Source organism: Curcuma longa, chromosome 12 (genome assembly GCF_044706935.1).
Source record: "Curcuma longa cultivar G26 ecotype Majalengka, Jawa Barat chromosome 12, ITB_CL_G26_1.1, whole genome shotgun sequence".
Taxonomy (NCBI): domain Eukaryota; kingdom Viridiplantae; phylum Streptophyta; class Magnoliopsida; order Zingiberales; family Zingiberaceae; genus Curcuma; species Curcuma longa.
In genome coordinates this window covers 3,974,580-3,995,773 of record NC_133872.1, presented here as the reverse complement: position 1 = coordinate 3,995,773, position 21,194 = coordinate 3,974,580, and the positions used below count along the sequence as shown (strand labels likewise).

The following is a 21,194-nucleotide window of genomic DNA, read 5'->3' as shown; positions in this document are numbered from 1 at the left end:
ATTTTTCGTACCTGCTAACAAACCACATTCTTGAGAGCAAGATTCACAGAATGCACCGATTCACAAGAAAAGCAATTTTCTTATAAACAAGAGAATTGCAGAAGTACGTTGAACTGCAGTTTTTCGAATCTTCTGTGCACGCACACATACACGCCATGGTGTCGTCTCTGTTTGCGTGCACCTCAAGTGTTTAGCATTATTTGGATAAAATAAGGAGACATCATGGGACAAAAGAAAGCGAAGCCTCAGGGTTTAGGCAATAATATTAGAAACTTTATCTTAGAAAAAGTTTCTAATATCCAGAGATTTGACATCAACCATCTCCTCATCCTTGAATTCCTCCCTGCAAGAGATTCCTGAGTGATCAATGTACTCTAAAAAAAAAAGATCACTTTACAGGATTTTTTTTTCCAAAAAGAACATGAAGAAAAACTAGAAGAATAATATGAGACGATGAAATAGTTGCATGTTTTACTTAAGTTATAGTGAGAGACCTTTTAAGCTGGGTCTCCATTGCTTCAATAGCATCCTTCTTCAGACCAACCAAATCCTCTTTAGCGACTTTAAGTTCCAATTGTTCTTCGTACTTTGGAAGGTCTTCCTTCTTAATTCCCAGCCTAATTCAAGTTTAAGAAATTAGGATTCATAATATAAACAAAAATAACAATCAATCCTTTACTTGTACATAGATTAGACTGACTAGGAAAATTGCCCAACGGGGTTAGACTAACAGAGTAGACTTTTCAGTAACTTCCATGGTACATAAACCACCAAGATCATAAGAAAATAAGTTAAATGCCAAAAGGAAGCTTGCAACTACTATGTATTTAATTTTATTCAATATTTTTTCACAATTTAGTTATAGTTTTATCAGCTAATTAAGTTGAACCCAACCAGTAATTCAAACTTTAGAAGTTTTAAGCAGCTAATTGAGTTTAGGTTGAGTCCATTGGCTTAATTTGAAACTATTTTGGCCAATTTAAAGTATGCCCCTGTATGTTAAAGAACACCAGGTAGGGTATCTCCTAGTATGTGAAAGAACACCCATACATCTGACAACATCTCTATGTTACAGCTTCCTTTTGATTGGATAGAATTTGAATGTAGCAAACTATATTGTTAGTAGTAATAAGTAGAATTTTACTGCAGTATCATGTCAAGATAACAAATTTGAAACCTTCAAAGAGGAATATCAACAATATGCAGAAGCAAGCAACAAGCTAGTCAAAAGAACAAAGGAAAAAGAACTGAAAGCTATTATTGGCATAATACAGATACTACACTCACTTTTTGTTGACCTTGTCAAACTCAGCCAAGAGAAGCCATGTTCTTTTTGAGACCTGAGCAGTGGCTTTTTAATCTTTTTCAACCTTCTCCAGAGCTTCCATCATCCTCAGCACCAATATCATCTGAAGGCCATTCCTGTGGCTTTTTAATCTCTTTCTCAACCTTCTCCAGAGCTTCCATCATCAAAGGCTCAGCACCAATATCATCTGCAAGGCCATTCCTGTGAAAGCCAATTGTAATATCATATAAAGGATAGTAGTGATCATGACGTGAAATAAAAGTAACAGTATTTACAAGCAATTACATGTACAAAAAAGAGGCAGTGAAAGGAATAACATTTAGCTATAATCAGAACAAACACAAGTTCAGTAAACTTCTCCACTGCCTCCTAGTATCTTAACAAACCATTTTTTGTTGCTTCTGAACTTTCAAAAATTAACCATTGCAAGAAAGGATGATCTCCACGATCCAAGATAAAAACTTGGTGGTTCCTACTTTCCATCTCAAGGCAATACTCCATTTGTTAACAAACAAGTATGGCAAAAAAGATTTTAAAATATGAAAATAAAAAGTATTATTGGTAAACATGAATGTTGCTCAAGGTGCTATTTCCGTACCTAAGGCAAATAAAAGATGGGATGTGCTGACTATTAGTTTGATCTATAAAGAATATATTGCATACAAGCAACAATCAATATGCCTCTCGAACTATTGATTAATGATTACAAGGATTTTTTGCAACCTTTTATTTTTCACAATATCATCTTTATCATATTGACTTCCTATTGAATGGTATCAATTAAGACTCACCAGTCACCAATTGTTTGTTAAAGCAATGCAATCTTGACATGATCAGATAAAAACAGGTTGAATGGTTAAGATAGTACTTTAAGCGTTATTGGGTGTTGAACTCATTTCTCTGTTAGCAGTTGTCTCGTTCAACAATATTTAATTCAAGTTAATTTCTCAGAATGATGAGATACAACCCTAGAAGTAAAATAATTTCTAGCTTAACATGTGCATAACAGAAGCAAACATTAATACCAAATATTATCATGAGAAACAACAAAATCAACAAAGACTAATGCATTAGGTAATTATCATAGTATTGACCAACTGTGCTGAAAAGGCATCCAAAAGTACTATATACTTGATTCGTATCTCCTGTAGTGTTAACAGATATGTTCGAGCATCAGGAATGTCTTGTGTCTGTAGATCAATTGCGTACTTAATTTTCTGTGATTCTGATAACAGATCAGCTCTGCAGGATAACAAATCACTCAAGTTACTAAACAAAAACAAATAATAGCAGATTGAAAATGCAGGCAAATATATTAAAAATACAAGGAACCTTGTACAGCATTACATTGTGACAGATTCAAAATTGCATTTTATAGGTTACAAGAGAGATGAAATGTAAAAACCATGTGTTGGAGCCTCAACTGAATAGTTGAAGATCAAATCATTATTTCTCATATTTCCATATACAAGACAAATATTAGAAAGTCAATGGACTTAATGAAAACCTTTTAGTGTATAACATTCAATTTGTCAATTTAAGTATATTGGTTGGGTTGCATGTTGAAAGAAATAATGAAACAAATTACCATTCATCAGAAAGCACCACAATCCTTTTACAGAAAATTTATCCTAATTGGAACATATATCTGACACTTAGCAGGGCAGAAACAGCAAGGTATCTTTTCTGATGAAGAAATGGAAATGCCACCTTTGAATATTTGAGAGTAACAATATTGACGATGAGATTGATCTTGATATGGAATTGCTAGATATGACAAATGTGCTAATTATGGATATGCCACTAGTATATTTGGATTTTATATTGATATCACCTTTCAGTTCACATTAGCAAGAGCAATATATCTTGTATAATATGGGTTAGAAACATTCATAATCTGTGTGCATTATTCTAGATCCTTTGGTTTATTACAGAACTATATCTCTACAGGGGCAACTGTCATAAGGTTATCCTGCAATACAATCACATTGGTATTGACTGTTAGCACAGCAAGAATATTGGCCATTTCAATGCATTAGTTCACAAGTCATAACATCCTAAAATATTAGTCCGCTTGATGTGGCATATGAATAGTTACAATAGAATGTACAAGATTTTACAGGGTACACAGAACAAGCCAAAACATATATGAATAGTTACAATAGAATGTACAAGATTTTACAGGGTACACAGAACAAACCAGAACATATATGGAATGACCATGATGAGATAAGAAACAAAACTACAAAATTATCTAACAAACAATCTTTAAACGCATCTGAAATTGAAGAACTATCTTGTGTAACTAAGCATCACATAAAATAACTCCTGAATTCAGGATAAAATAAAACACAACGAATATCAAACGAAAAAGGAAAAAATCACATCTTTGCAGACAGGGAGCACGTGCTACACAAAAATAGTGCTTCAAAAGGAAAAAACTTACTTTTCCCTTATGGTTTTTATGACTTTGGCATATTGGGATACAGCTGCTGGGTCATCAGGATCAATAGTGATCTTTTCCTTACGAAGCACACTGAAGGCAGTTTCAAATTTGTTTTTGACATCATAAAAGATGTTCCTCAGCATCTCTTCAAACACATAAGTAATTGAGGTAATGAGTAAATGGATGTAGACTAACAAAATTGTTTAGCAGCCCAAACACAGCCTAAAAAAGTTGAGCACACACCAACTTAACAAGATAATTACTTGAGCAACTGAATTACCTAACTCATTCCCATATGATTTTGAAAAGCAGAAGGCAAATCAATAGCCCTTGGTCAGCAGGCTAATAGGATATTGCTTTAGTTTTAATTGCCAAATATCTAGCTGTCAGGTAATATTGTTATTTTGGGATAACTAGTGAGTCTCCGGAATCCTATTCTGACCATATTTTCTGTTTAAGAGTCTTTAGGATTTTAAATCAATTATGTCCTGTCGAAGTTGGGACAAAAATGTTTAAAGCTATTAACATTGTATCTGGTGTCCGAGAGGTCTCCTTTGGTGTGTTTTGAGAAGTGACAAATGTCAGTTAAAATGAACATAAGAAACATACCACAAACCAATTAGTTGGCTGTACACATGCATGGTTGTAATTTGTAAACACTCAACATGGTTATAATACTAAACATTGCCATTGCAAGGCCAATTTTCTCTCTATATTTAGAGAGTACAGGATACAGTAACAGCAATCCCCAATCTAGGGAAAATAGGAATTATAAGCCAACTCAAAGTCATGACATGGATTATTGGCTCAAGCAAGAGCTAGAATGAAGGTTGTGTGGTAAAAGTGAAATGACCATCAAACAGAAATCTAGAAACACTAGTCAGGCATCCATTCTAGATTATAAAAGCTTAACTGAGGAATAGATATACAGAAATACTTCAAAGAAGCATGAAGAGCAGCATAGCAGTACAGATGTTACCATCTCCTTTCAATGGTGGCAGATTAGAAGCTGAAGCTTCTTTTGCATAGGATCGGACAGGCATTCCATGATCGTGCTGAAAAAATATCTGACCAGCATATAACTGCAAAAGTAAATCAATAATTACGATCATATAGTATTGCCAATTTCTTGAACTTAGTGTAGTCTATATTTGAAAGCAGAAGGATATATAACTAATTTAAAAAACTAAAATACAACTTATAAGTCTCCAGGAACAGAAGAATATAAGTAAAAAAATGGGCATTTGGCATGTAAGAGAAGTTTGAGTTACCAGGCCAGATTTGCTGGCATGACCAAGCAATGAGGGTAGTTTTTTCAGTGCAATGATCCTGATGTTAGTTTACATCAGCCTTGTATAGATCTCAACTGAGGGAGAGGATTAATGTTGCCAACCCAAATAATTCGAACAAACATGATGATGGATATTACTACATAACACGGTTTAGAAGTTTAGGCATCCTCTGTTTTATCAGAACATTAGTCTGCACGGAGTCAAACCTCAGCGTATATCTAAATGGAGGAATATCATCCATGTAGCTTACACAAATAGTTGGTGCAGATACAAAGATGATGTTTTTATTAGTACAAATCACACAACCGTTCAGAAATTTTGTTACCATTGGTTTCATTAGAAGATCTCTATATATAGACTCAAACCTCAAACTACATTGCAAAGAATGTAAATTGATCGTGCCGTGACAATTCTGCAACATTATCGCAATAAAAACGCTATTGTTTCAACCCCAATCCCACAGTTAAAAAAAAACAAAAAGACGATCTCAAGAAATAGCCAAAACTACATAGATGCTAGATCACAGCATACACCTAGGGTTTCGAGATGTCAAAAGATCAAAGCCCAAAAACCACAACGACGGAAACTGATTGTAAAAGCTATAAAAATAGACAAAACGGAAATAATGAAAACGATAATCTACATCGATCAGATCGGATGAGATCTGCTGGTTCCACCGAAACCAAGCGAAAGAACGCGAATTAGGGTTCCAAACATGGGGGAACGCCGATCGAGATGAACGAGAACGACAGCAGGATGCGATGGTATACCTGTCGGGATCGAGAGAGGAGACGAGAAACCATCGCCATGGCGGCTGCAGCGGCTCCTAGTCCGGCTTTGGTTGCTATGGATCGATTCCCTCGCTGTGATGTGCGCCTTCCACTGCGACGATCGCCCGTTGCCAGGCGAGATTAATATGATAACTGAGCTGACATGTTATCCGTTGGATCAACATCGTGCGGTTGAAGATGAGGGAGACCGGCCCAGTGGCGGAGTAGATCGGCTCGGCACCCGACTTGATCGCGCATTGAGCCGGTTCAGGGCAAATTCCAAATTTCTCCCCGAGATTAAAAAAATAAGCAATTAGGCCATTGAAATTATCAGATTGGGAATCATATATAAATATAGAATTGAATTGTAGGTTTATAAAAAACTCTACTTTTTTATATGTCTCCGTTTAATGTTTAGTTGGGATTATCTTAGAATTTTATATTATTTAAATTTATTTAATAAGACGAACTAAATTGTTATAACAAATATTTGAATTTGGCTTTATTTTTTTTATAAATTTAAGCTTGATTAAGTTTAGTATGAATTTAATCCATTTAAATAGTATCGAACTCTTACTTTGAATTTATTTAATTATTTAAAATTATTATATTTTAAATTTATTTGATCGGTAAACTTTTTTATTTATTATGAGAATTTTTTTTATCTATTTATAAATTTGATCAGAAAGAATCTTTATGAATTTAAAATATATATGTTTAAATTTATATATTTAATTTAATAAATAATTTAAATTTTATTTATTTAATTATAGAGAACTGATCTCCTGCACGACTTATCTCGTGTAACCCGTGCGCGACACATCCGATCCACCGTCGCTGTCGTTGCCCCGTCCAGCCACCGTCATCCGCTGCCTCGGGCGCGATCGACGTGCCGCTCACCGACGCTCTGTCCGGTGGCGGATTCCAGCTGAATAGTGGTAGGAATTCGATGAATTTGATCGGAAATGCGGTTGGTAGTGTCGGACGTCGGATTCCGATCAAATCACGGTCGGAGACCGCCCCGAGTAAGGACCGGCGTGCCTCGGGCGATCTTCGGCCGTGATTTGGCCGGAATCCAACCGCGATTTGGTCAGAATCCGACACCCGACACTGACAACCAAATCACGGCAGGAATCCGCCATCGGACGGAGTGCTGCGAGCGGCACGTCGATCGTGCCTGAGGCGGCGGACGACAGTGGCCAGATGGGGCAACGGCAGCGGCGGTGGGTCGGTTGCGCACGGATAGCATAGGATAAGTCGCGCGGGATATCAAATTTCATATTAAATAAATATAAATAAACTCTTACTCCCCAATTATATCGGTCCATATATCAGAGCGATTTGATAATTTAGCGAATTCCATATATCAGTGTTACATGTAGCGAACTCCATATATCAGGGCGCTTCAAGCGAATGCTAAAACATTCAACCGCCGTTACAGAGACACTCGGCGGTTGCATTCGTCCGAAATCCAAATCAATTTCGTCGGATTGGTGCCCAAGAAATCTCGCTTCACCCTTTTTCCGTAGTCGATTCCTTAGATCGGTGCCGTCTCGCCTCCTTCTCCTCCCTCTCTCACTCTGCCGATCTTTAGGGTTCAGATCTGCACGACAACTGAAATGACCGCGAACATGGTAAGCTGCTCCTCGATCGCTCGACCGAATCTTCGTCATCGAGGATTTGATCATTTGTTTCCGTTTTGTTTTATGAAAGCAGAAGCAGGTTTTGGATCTTTTTGTTTCATTTGTTCTTCGACTTTGGAAGATACTGAAATCTTGGCAGTGTGGCGCCTTGGGATCTTCTTATTATATGTTCATGTTTTTGGGATAAATTTTACCGAGATGAGCTTGCTGTGTCTAAGACAAAAGGCGCGTGTCCGTGGCTAATTACTGAGTTAAATCTTCCGCAATGTAGGAAGAGAACCTTGATGCTGCGATAGATTCTTTGTTGAACGTGGAGAAGCAAATGAGGCTTGCTGGTGATCAGGCTGGAACGAAGAAAGCTGTCATTGATATTGTGGAGCTTTGCTATAAAGCACGCGCATGGAAGACACTGAACGATCAGATTGTTCTTCTGTCAAAGCGAAGAGGGCAATTTCAGCAAGTACGTTCCTTAGTTTTGTAGATTACGTTCTTATTTGCTTAATGCATCAATTATGCTATCTGGTTGCTGTGCCTGATGAATTCTTACAAAATGTTAATAGGTATAAAGATATCCTTCTTTTGCGATATTGTTCTGTTTATCCAAGATTGATAAATAGAAAACATTGGATCTTTTACTCTCTCTACAATGTTATCTCCTAGGAAATTATGATGTGCTTTTCTATAAGAAATAATCATTACTGGTAGAGATCACATGTTGTCAAATGCACATAGCAATTGTAAATGCCTATTTTGTAAACTCCAGGTCAACTTTTGCCGCTGTGCAATGTGTCAGTAATCATCTATTGTGATGATACTTGATATGGTTGCAACTCGACTTGGTACTTAAGTTACTCCTATCATATATAAAGTCGCAGACACAAGGATCACTCAATTGAAACTGCAGGCCATGAAGAAGCAAACGTTGACTATAAGAATAGAATTGCAAAACCATGAAAATTTGCTTCATCACACCCTGCATTATCTATAGTATGATGCAAAATGTGAAGGTTGTGCGATGACTGATCCTACTATTTTGGCTTTGGTTCTTTTTTTTTTTTCTAAACCATATCTTTTGTCCATACCCCATTGAGGAAATAACTTATGTTACTTGTGTCAACAATTATATTAGTTTCAAGTTGCTTATCCATATCTTTATTGTACATTTGTGCTTTTGATTGCCAGCTTTTTGAACTCAATTATGCATGAATCATTCATTGAATGAATATTCTATATCCATTCTCTTAATGGAAATAAGCTACTGATGGCCGTGTAACCATGACTGGTTTATAATATATTCATTTTTGCTTCTTTTTTGATACAGGCTGTAACTGCCATGGTGCAGAAAGCAATGCAATACATTGACCATACACCTGATATAGATACTCGCATAGAGTTAATCCAAACTTTGAACAATGTCTCAGCTGGGAAGGTAAATGATCCATTCTCATTTTAGCTAAACTTCACTACGGGTATTTGGTAAACCTGCAGTATTCTTCATTGGTGCTATGAAGCTCTTTTGTCAACCCTTTTATAGACGTATGTTGAGATAGAGAGAGCTCGTTTGATTATAGGACTTGCAAAGATTAAAGAAGAGCAAGGCCTTATTCGTGAGGCGGCCGATTTGATGCAAGAAATTGCTGTAAGTTTAGGCATAATATGAATCTTAATTCAGACCAGACTTTGTTGTTTCACATTTCCTGTTTCTTATTGAGTATATTATTTCTTGCAGAATTGATTAATTTATTTCATGGTGTTTTTATTAGGTGGAGGCTTTTGGAGCAAAGGACAAAATTGCTTTCATTCTTGAACAAGTATGAGAGTATAATAGCTTGTTCATGTTAATAATTGAATTCCAGTTGCTGGCATAATCTTTGTTGCTTATAACCCTTTATAATGAAAACAATTCCAGCTTCGATTGCGCTTAGATTGTCAAGATTATGTGAATGCACAAATTCTGTCAAGAAAAATCAATCCTCGAATGTTTTGTACGGATGCTTTAATGGGAATGGAGTCAAGCGTTGTGGAAGATGCACCTGCAGATATAAATTTCCTATTGGCGCTGAAGCGCAGTTACTATGAGCTTATGATTCGGTAACTCCTCTTGCCTGTTAAATAAACTGGTGCATTATTTTTTAATCATTTACATATATTTCAACTAGTCATCCCTTTTCAATTTATAAAAGGATGTCTAATAGTTTTTTAAATGATCTTTTTGGCTGGCCCAGGATATTGGAAAATATTTTGTTATGTTCTGAGACCTGATCCAAATTTAACAGGATACTATGGTATTCTCACATGCATGAATACCCAATTGCCTTAACCAATACAAACAAATATGTTAATTGACATTTTCTAAAACATGCTCAGATGTTCTAATCTGTAAAAAGATCATTGAAGGTGTTTGAAATTTGAGAATTAATACAGTATTAGAGTACATTTCTATTTGTTTTAGTCTGGCACTTCTAGGTTAATCAAAAAATTAACTAAAGGCACACATGTTCATGAGGTGATAATCATATGTGTATCTTAACTAAATGTTTTTTGGAATTGCAACATTTGTTATGGAACAACCAGACCCAGGTATACCCTCAGAGGAAAAACTTTTGTTGGATATAAGAAATTCTCTCCTAGTTTGCTAGGATATTTTAATTGTTATTCTGCATCAAGTACTTGAACTTGGAGTTTCATCTTTAAATCTTATTTTGCACGGCAATCACCAGCTGTAAGCCCATCTATTTGGGATTAGCAATTGGATCTTGCTTTATAATGGTGAAAAATGGTTTTTGTATGCTTGTCAAAGAGCTTCCTCAAAACTCTTTCTTGTCTTCGTGACTAGGAAAGAATAGGATATGAATGCTCCTAGGAAGATAGTGTTCCCCCTCAAATTTGCTTGTTTATTTCTTTGATTGTGATTCTTTTGTGTTTACATCGTACATATCTAATCAATAACTAAAGATTAAAATTTTACCTGATCCTGGTGCAGCTATCATTCTCATAACAATAATTATTTAGAGATTTGCCGAAGTTACAAGGAAATATATGGCATTCTATCTATGAAAAATGACGCAACACAATGGGCTCCGGTAATCTTTGTTTTTTTTGGTTTCTCTCAGACAATGCTTCATATTACTCTTATGGTTGATCTCCATATAGGTGCTTAGAAAAGTTTGCTGGTACTTGGTGTTATCATCACATGAGCCTATGCAATCAAGTCTGCTCTTCTCTATTCTTGAGGACAGAAATCTTTATGAACTTCCTTCCTTTTAGTACGGATATCTATCTGTTGCTTGATTGTTGCTGACATCTGTTAGCTGGATCGTTCTCTAATATAATTTCATATTCCTGTTTCCTTTGCTGTCCACCATGCTAGTTATTTGTTGCGGCCGCTAGTGACAATGGATGTTATTCATTGGGCAAGTCTGTGGGAGACGTACAAGCATGAGTTTGAATTTGAGAAATATCTTCCTGGCGGCGCTTTGGTTCCAAGGGCAGAAGAAGATCTAAAGCTGAGGATCATCGAACACGTAAATACCTCCTAATCACTACTGTACTTTCCGTTGCATTCTCAGTATTCTTTTGATGTTAAGAATTTTTAATTTTGTGTCTTATTTTCAGAATATATTCGTGGTATCCGTGTTCTATTCGAGGATGACCTTAAAGAGGCTCTCTGATATACTATGCCTCAGTTTACAGGTTTGTTTCTTGGTCTTTACGTAAACATTATTGATTATTGAAATATATCTTTCAAAAGTTAGTTACTTTATTTTCTTTGTATTTGGTCTTGTTTCCTGGAAATTCTATTGCATAAGCAAAGCAATGCCATCTTTCCGCACTGATCTCTCTTGTATTTTATTTTTCCAATGCCATCATACTTCGATACCAATACCAAGCAAACCTTTAGACTTGGGTTCAGATTTAGGACGGGAATTAAAGATGAATTTCTAGGAGAATCAGAAAAAATAAAACAGACAATTTATTGGTATCAAACAGTGGAATCAATTTAAAATAGACTCACAAAACAAGTTAAATCTGTTAAGAATTGACGTCATGAGGGTTCGAGGAGATAAAAGGGACCTATATTTAACATACTTAAAAATGATTTAAAACATTTGGATTTTATTAGCATTATAATCTTATATAATGTTCAATTCCACAATTTGATGCATATAGAAGATGCTGAGGGAGTTGGGGCTTATGTCTATTGTTAGGGTTGGACATGGATCGGGGTGGTTTCTTACAAAGTTTCTTTTAATTTATGTTTGAGGATTTCAAAGAATTCAGGAATGTTGGATTTGTTATATTAATTCCTTTTTTATAATAAAAAATTAAAAAATTAAATTAAATTAAAAATTAATTAATTATTTTATAATTTCTTCATAATTAATTATTTTATAATTATTTTAAAAAATAATTATTTGAATATAAAAAATAAAAGATAAAAAATGAAAAATAAAATTGTAATATAAATTTTTTTAATAACATCTGAATAAAATAAAAATAAAAAATAAAATTTTAATATAGAATGAATTTTTTAATAAAATTAAAAATGAAAATAAAAAATTTAAATTTTAATATATAATTAATTTTTAATATAATAAAAAAAATAAAAAATAAAAAATTAATATATATTTATTTTTTAATAAAATATAAATAAAAAATAAAAATAAAATTATAAAATGTAAATATTTTTTTAATACAATCCGAATTTAAAAAATTAAAAATAAAATTTAAATATAAAATTAGTTGTTTAATAAATTAAAATAAAATGTAAAATATAAAATATAAAATAAAATTTTAATATATAAATAATTTTTTAAAATAATAAAATTACATTAAATTAAAAAATAAAAAATAAATTAAATTAAATAAAAAATAATAATTTAATAAATAATAATTTTTTTAATAAAATCCGAATTAAATAGAAAATTAAAAATAAAATTTTAATATATAAGTATTTATTTAATAAAAGAAAATTAAATTAAATATGAAAAATAAAAAATAACATCATCATCACCATCACTACCACTACACCATCACACTAACATCACTATCACTATTAACATCACCATTACTACCATTACATTACCACACTAACATCACTATCACTCTCAACATCATCATTACTACCACTACACCACCACCATCCCCCATCACCACCACTAAAATATCTCTCTCCCCAATAAAATAAAAAAATTAATATATAATTAATTTTTAATAAACTAAAATTAAATTAAAAATTAAAAGTTTAAAAATGAAAATAAAAAATAAAATTTTAATATATAAATAAATGTTAATATATAATAAAATAAAAGGGCTACAGTACGATAAAAAGTCGGTGGGAATGGTTGCTCGACCATTTAGAGTAGTGGCATCATTAGCGAAGGCAATCTACCGATACAATAATATAAAAATAAAAATATAATAATAAAAAATAAGAAATAAAAGAAAAAGATAGAGACAGTACAATGAATAAACTGAAGTAGCGACATATAGAGTGGTCGTAGCACGAGTGAATATATATTACAGTGATAGTAAGATTAAACTAATAATAATATTATTATATTATAATTAGTAATTATGAATATGTTTTATAAATATTAGCTACAGTAAGACGGATAGACTGTGGTAGGGATCGCTTGACTATATAAAGGTCTTATAACAGGAGTGACGACAAGCTATAGGAAAAATAATTGTACAATAATATAAAAATAATTATTATAAATTATTATTTATAAATAATTAAATGATTTTAGTATTTAGTTTATAAATTATTATTTATAAATAATAAATTATTTATGTTATAATTATTTATTTATTTATTTTATAATTATTTATTAATAAATAATTTTATGAATAAATAATTATTTTATTTATTAATTGTAATAATAAATAATTATTTTATTTATAAATAATTATTGTATAATTATTTTATAAAATAATAATTTTTATAATTAATTTTGTGATTTATAAATAATTATAATAAATATTTATTTTATTTATAAATAACGATTGTAATAAATAATTTTATTAATAAATAATTATTTTATATATAAATAATTATTATTTTATAATTATTTTATAAAACACCCCTCCTAAATTTTAAAAACGCCCCTCATATTTTAAAAACGACACTCTTTCTATATATTAATAAAATAATTTATTAAATTAATAAATATAATACTTTAAATATATTTTTTAAATTTAAAATAAATGTATATTAATTTTAATAAAATAAATTATTAAAATAATTCATTAATCACCATTATCACTACACTAACACACTAACATCACTATCACTATCAACATCACCATTACTACCACTACACGACCACACTAACATCACTATCAACATCACCATTACTACCACTTCACGACCACACTAACATCACTATCAACATCACTATTACTACCACTACACGACCACACTAACATCACTATCAACATCACCATTACTATCACTACACTAACATCATTATCACTATCAACATCTCCATCTATCACCACCTCTCTCCATCCACTACCACCTCTCTTCATCCACTATCACTATCAACATCACCATTATTACCACTACACGACCACACTAACATCACTATCAATATCACCATTACTACCACTATACGACCACACTAACATCACTATCAACATCACCATTACTACTACTACACGACCACACTAACATCACTATCAACATCACTATTACTAACATCACTATCACTATCAACATCTCCATCTATCACCACCTCTCTCCATCCACTACCACCTCTCTTCATCCACTACCACTATCAACATCATCATTACTACCACTATACGACCACACTAACATCACTATCAACATCACCATTACTATCACTACACGACCACACTAACATCACTATCAACATCACCATTACTACAACTACACTAACATCACTATCACTATCAACATCTCCATCTATCACCACCTCTCTCCATCCACTACCACCACTCTTCATCCACTATCACTATCAACATCACCATTACTATCACTACACGACCACACTAACATCACTATCAACATCACTATTACTACCACTACACTACCACACTAACATCACTATCAACATCACCATTACTATCACTACACTAACATCATTATCACTATCAACATCTCCATCTATCACCACTTCTCTCCATCCACTACCACCTCTCTTCATCCACTATCACTATCAACATCACCATTACTACCACTACACGACCACACTAACATCACTATCAACATCACCATTACTACCACTACACTAACATCACTATCACTATCAACATCTCCATCTATCACCACCTCTCTTCATCCACTACCACCTCTCTTCATCCACTACCACTATCAACATCACCATTAGTACCACTACACGACCACACTAACATCACTATCAACATCACCATTACTATCACTACACGACCACACTAACATCACTATCAACATCACCATTTCTACCACTACACTAACATCACTATCAACATTTCCATCTATCACCACCTGTCTCCATCCACTACCACCTCTCTTCATCCACTACCACTATCAACATCACCATTACTACCACTACACGACCAAACTAATATCACTATCAATATCACTATTACTACCAATACATGATCATATTAACATCACTATCAACATCACCATTACTACCACTACATTAACATCACTATCACTATCAACATCTCCATCTATCACCACCTCTCTCCATCCACTACCATCTCTCTTCATCCACTATCACTATCAACATCACCATTACTACCACTACACGACCACACTAACATCACTATCAACATCACCATTACTACCACTACACTAACATCACTATCACTATCAACATCTCCATCTATCACATCACTATCACTATCAACATCTCCATCTATCACCACCTCTCTCCATCCACTACCATCTCTCTTCATCCACTATTACTATCAACATCACCATTACTACCACTACACGATCACACTAACATCACTATCAACATCACCATTACTACCACTACACTAACATCACTATCACTATTAACATTTCTATCTATCACCACCTCTCTCCATCCACTACCATATTTCTTCATCCACTACCACCTCTCTCCATCACCATTATTACCATCACCATTAATTAATTTAATTTAATTTATTAAAATAATTATTTAATAAATTAAAAATATATATAGTGTTAAAAAAAATAAATTTAATAATTAATAATAAAAATAAAGTTGTAATAAAGCACCAAAATCTCTCTCTCCCCCACTAATCATATTATACAAACTCTCAAACTATAGAATTAGAAAAAAATGATATAGAAATCTATAATGATAAAAATTATGTAAGAATTATGCAATTGAATGCAGGACCTATAATTAAGAACTATATTAAAACTATAAATTGTGCATTAAAAAAAAACAAGAATACCTATTAGTCACCATTATCAACTGAAAAAAGAAAATTCTTCTCATTAAATATCAAAACTTTCAAGTAGTTAAATGAAAGTGTTATAGAATGAATTTTATTTGCTGTTTTACATAGATCCTAATCATTTTAAATGAATGAAATTATTAATAAGGGATGTCAGAAGCAAAACATGTACAAAAGGGAAGCGAGCTAATGTGAAAGAAATGACGATGAAGATAGGGGAGGAAGCATACAAGGAGCTTTTGTGAATATTATGGAATGAAGAAAGTATGTTGGAAGAGACAACAAATGTGGGAAGGAAAAGGGACGAAAGAGGCAAATGAACAATTCAAACTGTATATAAAAATTTGCAAGGACGAAGGGGAAGGAAAACTTAACTAGATTTTAGTTAATCTAATATACAATTTCATATTCGATAATATAAAAAACTGATATGAAATATATGGTATGCATTATAATATCACTCTGGGTGTCATGTTTTATATAAAAATTCAAAAATCCACCCTAAACATGAAATGCAAAATATAGAATCTCCAAAATCTGGCCCAAAACCAAAAGAATCCTAATTTTTTTGGTTAAGTTTGGATATATCAAATCTTTCTGTTTTTTTTTTCACATACTTTCGCTGGCAGTCCACTATTTGTTTATAATCTGAAATAATAAGATGCATTTGACAAAGATTGGTTCTGGATTGGTGACCTTTTATCAATTAGAATGAATCATTCCTTAGATATTGTTGTATAGAAGAAGACCTCATAGAACTGTTTTTCCTTGCTCATTTCAAACCCAAATGACCTTTGTTCACTCATGTAGTTTTATTTTCCCTGAAAAAATGGTACAGTTTGCTCTTAAATCTGGTGCCTAATTTGAAGTATCTTCTGCATTCAGGAGGTGGAGAAGCATCTATCTGACATGGTTGTCTCGAAAGCCCTAGTTGCGAAGATCGACCGGCCCATGGGAATCGTGTGCTTTCAAACACACAATGAAAGCAATGTCGTCCTCAATGAATGGGCCAGGAATTTGAAAGAGCTACTTGACCTTATTGAGATGAGCTGCCACCAGATACATAAGGAGACCATGGTTCACAAAGCTGCTCTGGAAGTCTAGTTTGATTCATCAATTTATTAGATTCAAACAATCATAGAAATAGATCATGGTCTCCCCTTCCGATCGGGGAGACTCTTTTTGGATTCTATGCATGCTTTAAAGCCAACCAAATACTGCAAACTAGAAAATAATATGCATCTTACATGAATGGCACTACAAGGAGGGGTCTCATACCTTCTTTAAGAAGGCAAAACGTGCAGCTAAGTCATCATATTCCGGTAGTTTGGGATGTACTCGTCTTCCATTAGGACTTCGCGAATCTGGCTGCATTGACACAGCTCGAGAAGGAACCTTAGAATCTCCACAAGGTCTAACTGGCTCAGGTGACAGTGATACTGTTCTTTCAATAGGCGCAGATACTCTTGGTCGATCAGAATCGAGGACATGATCCCTCAGCGGAGTTCTGCTTCTCCTTGATTTGTGTTTTGGTGTTCCTTTTCTGCTGTAATGAATCAAGAGCTTATCCATAACTTTGTCTTCATCATCATACTCATCGTAGATAGAAGCATTATGTCTGCCCCGGCTCTTTTCAGACCTGCTTGGTGTTCTAACAGTAAGTTTGTCATGCTCTATGGCAGTGCCCATCTCTTCATAAAACTCACTAGTTATACTAGAACTCTTCCATCCTGTATGCCTCCTTCGGTTATCCATCAGACCATCAATATGTTCTCTGGCTTGTCTAGTTGTGGTCTTCTCCTCACTGTAGTAAGCACCATTTTTACTGGCATCCTTCCTGCCTCTGTGTCGTCTCTGGTTGTCTAACTTTTCATGAATGGGTTCGCTTGGATGTGTGTTCTCCTCGTCATAGAACTCATTGTAGGTATTCCTTCTTGTATATTGTTGTTGGTTGTCCATCTCATTGTCAAAAGCTTTCTCATCATCATAGTAATAACCATTGTTACCAGTGCCGTATCGACTTGCGAATTGTTTTCGGTTGTCCAATCCATCGTCAAAGTGTTTGAATGAATGTGTACTTCTGGTCTTCCCCACACCATGGTAGTCCTCAATGGCGCTAGCACTCTTCCTGCCTGTTTGCCTTCTTCCTTCAATCTTCTCAATATCAACAGGTTCTCTTGGGTGCCCACTTATGGTATTCTCTTCATTATAGTAATCAGAATTAGCACTGGCAATAACATGCCTACTTTTGTGTCCTCTTCTGTTGTCCACTTGATCATCAATAGGTTCGGATTGATGCCTCTTTATTTTTTTCCCCTCATTGCAGTACTCACTGACAATACCAGAAGTTTGCCTGCTCTTATGTTTTCCTCTTCTTTCTCTAGGGGTTTTGGCTCTGTAGTAATCATCATAAATGATCCCATCACTTATTTCAGCGAACACTCTATCATCGATGTTATTGACTGCTAAATGCTGTGACTTCCTGTGCAAAGCATTAGGTTTCATTGCCGTATCGCCAATGATTCCATTCTGCTGGTCATCACAAATGCCATAAGGTTTGGCAGGGCTAGCAAAACTCGGTTTTTCTATCATTTGAACAGCAGTAACAAAACTATTGACTTTTGGTTTTACATAAGGTGGAGGCATTCTGGTTGGTCTACTTTTTTGATCCACAAATCCATTTGGATCTCTTCCCTTTTCCGTATGACCCAACCATTCGACATGATCATATTGCGAGTCATTTCCATTTTTACTCTTCTCCATCACTTGGCTATTACTTTTGCTCCCACTTGATTTACTGTTTGTGCAAACTCCTTGCTTCTCAGAGCCTTTTGGATCCACCTTTTCATGTACCTTTGTTACCTTATTGTACCAACTACCTATGGGCTCGATGGCATTCCCATACTTCTGATTGCTTATTTGATTACCACACGAAGGAAGCACCGAACTGGTCAGATCTGGTTCCACATTTTCAATCTCAATAGCTATTGTCTTTCTTGTCTTCTTGAATGAAGCAGATTGACTGGTGCTAACAGTTGAAATCATCAAATTGTCTTTCGACTCTATTTGCCTGTGCCGCCTTGCAAAAGCCATAGATGTTAGCTCATCATTTTTTGTTGGTGAAGTCTCCTCCTTTCTGCCTTTATTGGCTACTAGTGGAGTTGCATCATCCACAGGATGCAGTGCAACTCTCTTTGGTTGTTCCTGAATTTAAGACAATAAACTCTTAACCAATGTAATTCGGCTCAAAAACAAATGTATTCAAGAAATGAAGGATAATGAATTAACAATATTTTCTTTTATAGCCACTCAAATTGAATACAGTATCTTTTGTGACTCACATATTTGGTTGCAGGAGAATTAGATAATTTATGCTCAAATGTCCAAGAATCCCATTTAACAGAGAACTCTTCTGCAATATTTTGCATCACAAGCAACTTTTTTTCCTTGGAAAATGCCTTCTTTTGAATTTTCTCAACAAACTGGAAAACACCATTCTCTATCATGAGAATCTGATAATAACATTAACAATATTTAGAAAAGGGCATACAATCACCTGAGCATTCACAAATGGTTCCATATGACTCCCATATCGATCTGTAAACATACGCCTAAGATCACATAGTTCTGGCAGATCAGAGAATCTAGCCGCAGCAAAAATAAGAGTTGACACAGCCTCCATTGCTCCTTGAGGGCATTCTCTATGAAGGAAAACACAATCAGATCATCATATAAATAGATGAAAGGCATAGAGTAGCAAGAAAAATCCTTCACTTGAAATGTTTACTCTCGTAAATTCTCATGTGTGTGATGCTTATGTTGACTAGGTGGATTTCTTCGTTTTTGATCCTCATTAGATTTCTGTTTTTGCTAACACAAACTGAATAACTGAGTATCAAATATCAGGATTTCTTCATTGATGTTTTTGGAACTAGAAATATACAATAAGAAGAAACACTGTATAACAAAAATGAAGAATTCCAAAATCCTGTAGGAATAGTGAGACTAGTCCTGAAGTAAAGGCTGATTAATCCATGAATTATGCTCAAGAACAAATATGATATGACTTCAAGGAAGCCATCTTCAAGAGCTTCAAAGATGATTCTCACGCAAGCTTCCAGTTAAATCCTCAGATTTATAATCTCATATAATGTTCTTTTGAATTTGTGCTTGTACATGAACCATTCTTCTCATAATATATGCATTGCAGTTGAATTGAAAAAATAGATAACCATACAAGTAAACTCTTCATCCACTTTGAATTAGCATACCAAACAAGCTATTAGTAGTAAGCCAAAGGCTGTTATTTAGCATCAGAAGAAAGAGGAACTATTTATCAATGTTGATAATTCTGGATAACAACTAAAATAGGTTTATCTTAGTACCTCAGCTTTTGTAGGGTTGGAAGCTGATTCAAGACCACCTCACAAAACCGATTAATCATTTCATAGCAAGATGCTCGGTTTATATCACATATGAGTGCATCCATCTGTTTCGTGCAGTAGAAGAAGAAACAATCAACACAAAAACTAGAAAAAGCTCAACAAATTCATTTAAAATTATTCACCAAAAAATTGGCAGTTTTTGAGCAGTGAAACCCTAGTGATTCCATTATTTTGAAGAAGACGCATAGAGAAAAGAAAGGGCAAGAAGTTTCATAATTCCCTAATCAAGTGAAAACTGAAAACCACTTCCACCAAGCACAGTGAAAATTTTTACATTTTGTTTAGCAAGAAAAGGAAAACGCAACAAACTCAGTTAAAACCACTACTGACCCAATTCCAACAGACGAAGAAACAACTTCCAGTACCAAGCACAGTGAAAATTTTGCATCTTGTTTAGCAGAAAAAACGCAACCGTCTAAGCAAAAACCACTAATAACCGAATTCCAAAAGACGAGAGGAAGATGCTGATCAAGGAAAACATGAAAACGAAACTTGGAAGAGGCATACCCTCGCGAAGGCATTAGACTCGTGTCCGGCGGCAAGGAGGTCGGCGACGTCCTTCTTGAGTAGCCTCACCGTGGCCTGCTTCTTCTTCACGATCGCGTCCATACGCAACCTTATACGCTTCACCGCGTGCTTGCTGCAATCAAGCGTGGCCAACATTGCACGAATAAATGGTAAATAAACCATCAAATCAATCTCTTTTGTGCTCGGAAAGAAAAACGAGCAAGAGCAATAGAATCGCCCAAAATAAGAGGAAGAAAAGAACAGGGGATGCAAGATTACCATCTGACGGAGAATTTTCCACCCACTAAGCAATCGAACATCTTTCTATCTCTGTTGATCGTAATCCAAGGAGAGATCGGGCACCCCCTTTACAGAAGGT

General features: G+C 34.3%; 3 protein-coding genes across 4 annotated transcripts; 1 reads left to right on the top strand and 2 right to left on the bottom strand.

The window, feature by feature from the left end:
• Positions 1-59: 59 nt before the first annotated feature.
• Positions 60-5,919, bottom strand: LOC141843091 (putative ATP synthase 24 kDa subunit, mitochondrial). Of its 2 annotated transcripts, none has more exons than XM_074731121.1 (8): positions 5,815-5,919; positions 4,732-4,834; positions 3,753-3,897; positions 2,438-2,548; positions 1,421-1,507; positions 1,288-1,347; positions 495-617; positions 60-343 (listed from the first exon to the last, which is right to left on the bottom strand). In XM_074731121.1, the coding sequence occupies exons 1-8, from the start codon at positions 5,851-5,853 to the stop codon at positions 280-282; spliced, it is 732 nt and encodes a 243-aa protein (XP_074587222.1). In that variant the 5' UTR covers positions 5,854-5,919; the 3' UTR covers positions 60-279. The 2 variants fall into 2 exon arrangements, with proteins under 2 accessions (XP_074587222.1, XP_074587221.1); XM_074731120.1 differs by having other exon boundaries at positions 1,288-1,362; positions 1,440-1,507.
• Positions 5,920-7,372: 1,453 nt separating this feature from the next.
• Positions 7,373-17,006, top strand: LOC141843106 (26S proteasome non-ATPase regulatory subunit 12 homolog A-like). The gene is made up of 11 exons (XM_074731135.1): positions 7,373-7,448; positions 7,729-7,917; positions 8,779-8,886; positions 8,992-9,096; positions 9,221-9,268; positions 9,367-9,548; positions 10,441-10,540; positions 10,611-10,723; positions 10,828-10,981; positions 11,073-11,150; positions 16,749-17,006. Exons 1-11 carry the CDS (start codon positions 7,434-7,436, stop codon positions 16,965-16,967), a joined length of 1,311 nt encoding a protein of 436 aa, XP_074587236.1. The 5' UTR covers positions 7,373-7,433; the 3' UTR covers positions 16,968-17,006.
• Positions 16,897-21,135, bottom strand: LOC141843105 (uncharacterized). Its single transcript, XM_074731134.1, has 7 exons — positions 21,095-21,135; positions 20,816-20,948; positions 20,249-20,352; positions 19,420-19,564; positions 19,205-19,345; positions 17,142-19,067; positions 16,897-16,963 (listed from the first exon to the last, which is right to left on the bottom strand). The coding sequence occupies exons 1-7, from the start codon at positions 21,133-21,135 to the stop codon at positions 16,943-16,945; spliced, it is 2,511 nt and encodes an 836-aa protein (XP_074587235.1). The 3' UTR covers positions 16,897-16,942.
• Between the last annotated feature and the right edge of the window lie 59 nt (positions 21,136-21,194).

Bases quoted from the DNA above. Each gene is read 5' to 3' on its own strand.
- LOC141843091 (XM_074731121.1), bottom strand. From the start codon at position 5,853: ATGGCGATGGTTTCTCGTCTCCTCTCTCGATCCCGACAG. The intron at 4,835-5,814 runs GTATACCATCGC...TTACTTTTGCAG, and splicing joins TCCTCTCTCGATCCCGACAG to TTATATGCTGGTCAGATATT. The intron at 1,508-2,437 runs GTATATAGTACT...TGGCTTTCACAG, and splicing joins CTACAGGAGATACGAATCAA to GAATGGCCTTGCAGATGATA.
- LOC141843106 (XM_074731135.1), top strand. The intron at 7,918-8,778 runs GTACGTTCCTTA...TTTTTGATACAG, and splicing joins GAAGAGGGCAATTTCAGCAA to GCTGTAACTGCCATGGTGCA. The intron at 8,887-8,991 runs GTAAATGATCCA...ACCCTTTTATAG, and splicing joins ACAATGTCTCAGCTGGGAAG to ACGTATGTTGAGATAGAGAG.
- LOC141843105 (XM_074731134.1), bottom strand. From the start codon at position 21,135: ATGTTCGATTGCTTAGTGGGTGGAAAATTCTCCGTCAGATG. The intron at 20,353-20,815 runs GTATGCCTCTTC...TGCACGAAACAG, and splicing joins AGTCTAATGCCTTCGCGAGG to ATGGATGCACTCATATGTGA. The intron at 19,346-19,419 runs GTGATTGTATGC...GGTGTTTTCCAG, and splicing joins AACCATTTGTGAATGCTCAG to TTTGTTGAGAAAATTCAAAA.